The sequence below is a fragment of the Danio rerio genome, chromosome 12, assembly GCF_049306965.1.
Source record: "Danio rerio strain Tuebingen ecotype United States chromosome 12, GRCz12tu, whole genome shotgun sequence".
Classification (NCBI taxonomy): Eukaryota; Metazoa; Chordata; class Actinopteri; order Cypriniformes; family Danionidae; genus Danio; species Danio rerio.
Window position 1 is genome coordinate 21,834,553 of NC_133187.1, and position 9,441 is coordinate 21,843,993.

The 9,441-nt window shown below is 34.7% G+C and overlaps 1 protein-coding gene across 2 annotated transcripts; it reads left to right on the forward strand.

Moving 5' to 3' along the window:
* The first annotated feature begins 1,255 nt into the window (after positions 1 to 1,255).
* On the forward strand, positions 1,256 to 8,950 carry foxj1b (forkhead box J1b). 2 transcript variants are annotated; one of them, NM_001008648.1, is given in 3 exon segments: positions 1,271 to 1,518; positions 1,653 to 2,232; positions 7,465 to 8,950. In NM_001008648.1, coding segments are annotated over 2 exon segments (1,329 nt in total). In that variant the 5' UTR covers positions 1,271 to 1,518; positions 1,653 to 1,680; the 3' UTR covers positions 8,242 to 8,950.
* The last annotated feature ends 491 nt before the right edge of the window (positions 8,951 to 9,441 follow it).

Consider the following 9,441-nt stretch of genomic DNA (forward strand, 5'->3'; position numbering starts at 1 on the left):
TGGCAAAAAATAGGTACAGAATAAAAGAAAAACATGCAAAGAATAATTTCTGATAATACCATATAGAATTTTCCATTGAGAAAGTACATAGATTGACGTTTGGAGTAATGCTATTAATTATTATTATTTATTTTTGATCAACGAAATATCTTATTTCTAACTATTTGATTGATTGATAGATTATGGCTAGCGTAGGGATTTTGTTCAGCCAGTGGGTGGCAGTGTATTCTCTGTTTTGGAAAATCCTCATTCTCTCTGACAAAACTTCGGTAGTTTCTGAAAATCCAGTAAAGCTATTATTTACCCAAAGTACACCAAGCCTCCGAGAAAACGGCTACATGTTTGACAATGTGGTGTGTAAGCTAATGCTTTGACTGTAAGGAGAGGGTCATAGAGGTCTCCTGCGGCGGGATGATTGGCGCGCTCTTGTAAAAGCGCGTCACTGTTTTCATTCTTGCGCGCTTCTTTCATTCTTGGCGCGGGCGCAAAGTTTATTATCAACGACTTTTAACGACTTACTCGAGGAATGTGCACTCTTAAAAATATATTTTCTTTAAACCCTGCCACTCCACAGAACGTTTTTATAGTGGAAAATGAATGCCCTTTAAGAACAAAAGGGTTTTTTTTGGGAACCAAAGAATGATATTCTAAAACATCACTGCAAAAAAAATAAAAATAAAATAAATAATAATAATAATAAAAACAATTTTTTGGAACCCTCTTTTAAGAATGTAGCAAATTTCATTTTACAATGTATGCCTATTTAGTGTAATTCTAAGGCAAATAATCATAATAATAAATAAATCGCAAATCCTCGAATGTGATGCATTTTAATCAAGAAAACTTTGTTAATTTAAGAGTTGAAAAACAACATTTAATTATTCAACACTATAATTGCACCAAAATAAGCACCTGTAACATCTTCATCTGATAAAACGAGTTTCAAGCTGTGGTCCGGTTTGGGACCCCTTGATGACCGCATTTGAGGCATTGATAAGAGGTTCATTGTAACGTTTGTAGACAAAAGCATTGCAACAAATGCAAAATATATATTTTTAAAATATATATATATTTAATAAAAAGCTATAAATAAAAAAACAAAACAACAAAAGATCTGTGGCATGTAAAAGCCTGAAACCCCCAGAATGCGCTCATTGCGCAGGGACAATGACATGTTCTACTCTGGAGCTCTCAGCCAATCAGAGAGCGTCAACATTTAAAGGGCTATTAAGAAACGGGCAAAACGGCGGAGTACGGAGCCCGCATCTCATTTCTCTTCTGTTGTTCACTGCTTACGAGTTACGACACAATAACTGCTTCCATTGGACTTTCTTAAAGACGAGATTGGAATGCTACTTTTTTCCAGCAGACATCAGGACATGTGTGATTGTGTGGACGCGCTCCGTTATCCGCTGCACTTGTTGCTCTGAGAAGAACAGGCTGAATCTAACGGACTGAAGAGACATACACCGCTACCGCTCAAACATACGAGTTATTCGGCGTGTTTTCATTTCGCAGGTAGGCGGTTTGTTTAGGAGATCAACTCTGTGGTGGATTATTTATAATCATACGCTTATATTAAAATAGTTAGCTACTTTATTTTATTAGCCGTTATTTTCGAATATTCAAGCGTGTCTGTCTGTCGTTCACAGATCTGCTCCTTCCAAACTCGCGATCAAGATGCCGGTGTTAATGAGTCCTGAAATAGCGAATAAATTCAAAGAGAAATGGCTGATGCTTCATCCGGAGGATCAGGATAATGTCAGCGGCTCTGTGCACTTTGACGACAGTCTCACTAGTCTGCACTGGCTGCAGAACTTCTCCATCCTCAGTGCCAACCCCGAGAGGACTCCCAGCTCCGGCTGCCACCCGCAACATCTCTTTTACTACAAAAACCAGCTGGGGGGTACCGACTCGCCCTCCAGTCCACCTGCCGGAGATACCGCCGCCACAGGGATGCCACAGACACCTGGGAATCCCACAACGTCCTGCAGCAGTTTGGCCAATCCATACGCGCTTCAGCAAGCCGGACACTACATAACGGGTCAAACAAACCCGGCTGAGGAGATAGACTATAAAACAAACCGCCACGTGAAGCCACCCTATTCATATGCCACTCTGATTTGCATGGCAATGCAAGCCAGCAACAAGACCAAAATCACCCTGTCAGCCATATACAGCTGGATCACCGAAAACTTCTGCTACTACAGATACGCAGAGCCGAGCTGGCAGGTAAATTCAGTTTATTTGTTTCTCTGAGGATCATTTAGAGGGGTTCTTTCTTTATCTATTAATTGTCATGTGTACCATGTTTCAAAGACATTTTTGAACATATGCAGCAGGTGCAACGACCTGATATAGGGTTATTTTTAACGACTCTTTAACGGTTCCATTAACGACCCTTATTACTTATTTTGGAAATAAATACATGCAGACAGTTCTCTTCGAATTCACTGCCTGTAGCGTGTTTTTTCTGAATTATAAGATCATTTAAGTTAATAGAGATGAGCAGTAAAAAGAGCATTCATCTTAAAACAAAAAAGTGTTTACCAATAAACACTTTTGGAAATAATTATAATTTCTGTTCATTACTAGGTAATTTAGTAATCCAATAAACCGTTAGGACAAAATCATTAATCATTAATTCATTAATTGTAATCAAAATCATTAATTTCAAGGTCTGATTCATTAGGAGAACCGATTCAAAAGAGTCATTAATTTAAGCATCAGTCATTAATTAACGAATCTCTTCGGATTTTGCAGCTTTGCTAATGCGTGTTTACAGTTCTCATTACAAAGTGCCAAAGTCTTTTGATTGGTATAATTGGACTATATATATATATATATATATATATATATATATATATATATATATATATATATATATATATATATATATATATATATATGTGTGTGTGTGTGTGTGTGTGTCTGTGTGTCTGTGTGTGTGTGTGTGTGTGTAACTATGAATATTTTGATTCACTAAAGAGGATTCGATTCATTATAGTTAATTAGATTAATAATAGTTAATCGTTTGGTAATGACACTTCTTATGTCACGCAGTTTATTTCTACATCACTATAATGAATCGATTCATGAGAGTGAATCGTTAGGTGATCGGACTGCCTTTGTCAGATTGTATATTTCTGTTTTGTCAAAACAAATCGATTCATGCTGGTAAAAGCTGACTCAAGAATGTTACTTTTGTCATGCTGTATATTTCACATTTTCCTTCAAAAAAGGATCTATTGATTATGTTTGGTACTTGAATTTTTTATCACACTGTAAAGATTTCTTATTAAATGAAAAGAATTATCGCATATCTTTGTCAAGCCATATATTTCAAATTTACTAAAAAAAATAAAAATAAAAAATAAAAAAAATCATTTCATAGCCTTCCAGTCAAACAACTGTTAAACAGACTGCTCTTGTCATGCTGAATATTTCTAATTCTTTAAAAAGTATCGATTCAAAAGAGTCAATTGTTTAGTACTCTGGTCAATAATCTGACTTCAACTGTATATATATTTATGAAAATATTAAATAAAATAGATTTTTTTTAAAAGTCATTAGTTCTGGAATCAGATTACAGTTGTAGCACTATATTTTTCAGATACTCAATAAAAATAACTTAATTTTAAGAGTCTCCTGCTTTGTTAATCAGATTACTCCTGTCATGCTTTATATTGTACCTAAAAGAATCAATTTCTAAGGATCAATAGTTCTGGAAACAGATTACACTTACATGTTAGCTCTGCATTTTTCTAATACTCACTAAAAATGATCAAATTATAAGAGTCACTTGCTTTAGTAATCAGACCACACTTGTTGCATATTTTCGATTTTATAAAAGAAATCCTAGTCATTTAGTTAGGAATCAAATTAACTGTAGTCTGTCAATACAGAACTACCAAAACATTGAGCCATAGACCAAATAACTGGTGTCAGACCTGTGCACTCATGTGAGATGTGTTAATATACTTAATGTTAAGGCAGGGTGACTGATGATGGAAGCTGAGACCACTATACCCAAGAGCACTGGTTTCCTGAGGCCTTCTGCCCTAATGAGGGATCCTTAAGGGAGCCGCTGATCATGTGAAACTAGAAGTGCTGCATTACTAGAGAGCTTTATTCACCGCATTTTCTTCTCCTGTACACACAACATTCCCCTCCCCCTTTTGTCTCTGTCACACACACACACACACACTGAGCCAATGAAATAGGATACCTCTACCTGTTGCACAAAGGGATTTTATAGGAGCCTTTATGCATGTTGTCTTTTTCCGCCACAAGAAGTTATTGTATTTATGCTAAATTATAATGCTGGCTTATAATTCAGTTAAATTAGTTTCGTAATGATATATTTTACAGTATAAAAATGCTAAAATACATATTGTAAATTAAAGTACTATAAAATACTCACTTGAAGCAAATGGAAATAGAAAGAATGAGAAACAGAATTTGCATTGTGTTTCTATTTACTGTGACCTATTTATTTGTTACACTTTATTTTAAGGTATAATTCTACAATTCACACACGCACGCACACACGCACACACTCATTCATTCATTCATTCATTTTCTTTTCAGCTTAGTCCCCACGCGAACACAGGGAGAACATGCAAACTCCACAAATAAATTCCAACTCACCCAGCTGAGGCTCGAATCAGCGACCTTCTTGCTGTGAGGCGACAGCATTACCTACTGCGCCACTGCATCACCTATATATCATCCTTATATCCTTATATAATATCCTGTTCACTAAGGCTGCATTTATTTAATCAAAAATACAAAACAAATAGTAAAATAGTGTATTGCACCATAAAAATAACTATTCAAAAGTAGTTTATCATTTTATTTAATAATTTATTCCAGTGATTTTGAAAATGAATTTTCATCTTTATTATTCCAGTCTTCAGTAACATGATCCTTCAGAAAACACTCTAATATTATTTATCATTATTGTTATTATTATTAATATTACTGTTATTAATGGTAATAGTAATAAAAGCAATAATGAAAGGAGTAGTAATTTCATTTGAAACTACATACAATAAGAAAGCAGTTATTTAAAATGTTAATAAATATCTAACAATTACATTTATTTTTACATTTAATAAACGCCGCCTTTATGAACAGAGTAATTTTCTTTAAAAAGACATGACAAAAATAAATAGATAAAAATGACCCCAAACATTTGACCTGTAGTGTATATAGAACATAAAACTAATTTGGTAACACTTTTTAATAACTACACACTATGAATCATTTATTAAGCATCAGCAAATAGTAAATTCATTATCTGTTAAGCATTAACTCTACAATAATAAATGTAAGTAAGCAGTTTATAACAGCAGATACAAATCCTCTATTCTTGACCTGTAAGCACATATACTGTATAATGTGCTTAATTATTGAATTTTCATACTTTGTTAATTAGTATGTTTTCATTAGTAAAGTAAGTATTGCACAATTTACAAACTAAATATTTGAGACAAGGGGCTGGTCTTTAAAGATTATTCAGAATGTGTAAGTAAATGTTTATTAAACTGTTCAAATTAACATTTATAATTCTCATTATACAGGCACATATTAATAGTTAATTTGTAAGTTTATAAATGCTGTTTTAACTCAACTTCATCCAGTTTTTTTTTTACCTAATCTAAAGTGAGGATTATTTATGCTTTATAAATCCCTCATAAAGGACAATTAAAGGCTCAGTTATATTCTAAAAAAGAAAAAAAGAACTTTATTCCTTTCTATTCATTTGAAGATACACAAATAAATCTGTCTTAAATGAAAAATAAATATTTGCAATCTTAGCTAAAATAAAATTTGTGTACTGTTTAAACATCACTAAATGACATTGAAATGTTGTATCGTAATATATTGTTAAATTATTATACTGTTGTTTTTTATACAGTTTCATGTTGTATTTTGACACTCCTGTTATTCAGCAATTTTTAAACTCTACAGGAATTTAACTTTTTAGATAATATTGCGAAGATGTGTTGTTTATTTGATACTGAGCCTTTAATTATCATTTACAGTATAAGGGATTTATAAAGCATAAATAATCCTCACTTTAGATTAGGTCCCAAAACTGGATGAAGTGGAGCTAATAAAGCGTTTATTAATATATAAATTAAATATTAGTGTATGCCTGAATAATAAGAGATATAAATGTTGATGTAAAATGTTATAAATTATCGCAAATTCTGATATACATACACACACACACACACACACACACACACACACACACACACACACACACACACACACACACACACACACACACACAATAGTTCTGTCTGGTTCTTGAATCTGATTGGCTGATAGCCATGATATATTTAAGTAATATCAGCACCCGAAGTGGAGCTAATAAAGCGTTTATTAATATATAAATTAAATATTAGTATACGCCTGAATAATAAGAGATATAAATGTTGATGTATTGTAAAATATTATAAATTATCGCAAATTCTGATATACATACACACACACACACACACAATAGTTCTGTCTGGTTCTTGAATCTGATTGGCTGATAGCCATAATATATTTAAGTAATATCAGCACCCGTAAAGTCTTTTTACCTTTGTGTTTACCTTTGTGTATGACTCCACCCACATACAACCAGCAAAAAGCAGATCTAAAGTTTAAAAAATGCTTGCTCAGCTGTTTAACTGTCAGCTTATGATTTGAATCCAAGGCGGAAGGATTGCGGCCTCGTGCCAACGCACGCCTCCCACCAGTGCTGATATACAGCCATATCGCACTGCTACTCGTGTGATATTGCGTTTATACAACAGTTTGACTGCATAATTGTGTATAGAAAAACAAAATCAAACACGGAGAGTTTCAAAAACCCTTTTGTATGTAGAACTACTTTCTTCCGCCTTGGATTCAAATCATAAGCTGACATAACCTGCTTTTTGCTGGTTGTATGTGGGGCGAGTAATACACAAAGGGTAAAGAGGCTGTAGGAGTTCTGATATTGCAGAATATTGCACAGCTATCAGCCAATCAGATTTGAGAACCAGACAGAACTGTTGTAAATATATATATATATATATATATATATATATATATATATATATATATATGCAGGGAGAACATGCAAACTCCTCACAGAAACGGTTACTGACCCAGCCGAGGCTGGAACCAGAGACTTTCTTGCTGTGAGGCGACAGCACTACCTACTGCCAGTATGGACTCATAGACTCTCTCCCTGATAATTTGAATAATTGAACATAATATTAATTATATAAATTAAAAATCAGAGCCTCAAGAGTTTGACCCTTTAGCTCTACCATATTTAATGTGCACTTGTACACAAAAATGTATGGATTTTGTGTAAACTACTCAAGATAATGTAGCATGTTTGTATTGACATGTATTGTGACACCATATCCCGTATAAATAATAAATGTTTCTCCTAATTTTTCTTGGGTTTTTCAGAACTCAATCCGCCACAACTTGTCCCTGAACAAGTGCTTCATGAAAGTGCCCAGGCAGAAAGACGAGCCAGGAAAAGGAGGCTTTTGGCAAATCGACCCTCAGTACGCTGACATGTTTGTGAATGGCGTTTTCAAGAGACGGCGAATGCCTGCCACAAACTTCAATACCCAGAGACAAAGCAAAATGCTTTCCTCCCCGAGCTCCTCGTACACCTCCCAGTGCAACCAACAAATGGGCATGGGCCACTTCCAAGGAAACAAACGCAAGCAAGTCTTCCCCAAACGCGGGAACAAGCTAGCCCGTATCTCCAAGAGCCCTCTGTTAACCAGTGACATCAAAACCTCAGACGTCCTGAGAGGAGACTTTGACCTGGCGTCGGTTTTCGATGACGTCCTAAGTGGGAATGACAGCACGTTTGAGGATTTGGATATCAACACAGCTCTAAGCTCGCTAGGATGCGAAATGGAGCCGTCTTCCCAGATCCACAACCAGTCTGGTTATAGCAACGAGGATGAGCAGGCTTGTGCTTACCTGGAGGCCAACGGCATTATTGGATGCAACATGGAGGACTTCCACCACCAGCAGCACCACCAGCAAGCACAGGTCCACCCGCAATATTACGAGGGGATGTTCTCGGATCAGCAGAATCAACAACATCCTTGGGAGATTAAAGAGGAAGCCCAGCCAGTCCCTCTTTCGTTGGATCACGGCTATGCGTTTTGTGAGGGATTCTTCTCAGAGATGCAACTTTGGGAAAGAGGAGAGTCATATATGTGAACGCATGACATATACACGCACTGTCTTTGCTGGTCTGAAGATCTACTGACTCTTGTTTTGCTACATTAGCATAATGAATTACAGAAGTTACCTGTAATTATTATTCTTTGTACTTCTTTTTTGCATTTTTTACCAGTTGGTTTATAATCACTATTGATCTTTTGATTTTATTGTCATTTTTCTTAAGATGAATACACTTTGTTGACAAATGTAGTTGTGTAGGATAGTGGCATTTTATTCCTGTATTGATTAATTGATCTAATATATTCATTTTAGTTTACTTTATATTCTAGGCGATGCTTTATATACATACGTCTAACATTAAAAACGAAATACACTATGACATTTTTGAGGGAAAAGGGATGCAACAAGCCGAAAGTGCTCCGCAAAATCAATTCCAGAGACAAATAAACGCACAAGCACTTTGAAACATAAGCTCAGTTTGTTGCCCTGCGATTTAGCCTCATCGTTTATTTTCTCTCTTTAGTAAGGATATTCCACTGGAGAGTAAAGTGTCCCGTGAGAGCCCTCGTACGTTTCAGAATGTAATGCATTAGTTTCAGATTTACCATGAAGTGTGGGTGGCCATCTCACGACGCAGTGACTGTTCTAGAAGTGTACTTGTATTGATTCTTTGAGAAATGGACTAAAACATGCAACGTGAAACAAAATATATTCTGTACTTGAATAAAAAGATCAATCTGTACAACTGCTTTTGTTCTGTTGCTAATGATTTTTGCCTATTGAATCCCATTTGATGATTTTTAATTAGTTGTATTCAAATTACAGTATGCTTTGTTGTTCTTCAAAAAACGTCATTCATTAATATTATTGGTATCTTTAAAGACATTTAAAGGGATAGTTCACACACACAAAACAAATTCATCAGTTATAAATGCCATCATTTATTCACCCAGTTAGATTTTTTGATAACACTTTAAGGTTCATTAGTTAATGCATTTAGTAACATGAACTAATCAAGAAGAACACATGTACAGCATTTATCAATCATAATTGAACATTTACTAATGCATTATTAATATTCAAGTCCATGCTTGTAACATTAGTAAATGCACTGAGTTAACATGAACTAACAATGAACTACTGTATTTTCATTGACTAACGTTAACTAACATAAACAATTACAGTAGTAAATGTATTGTTTATTGTTTGTTCATCTTAGTAAATGCATTAATTAAC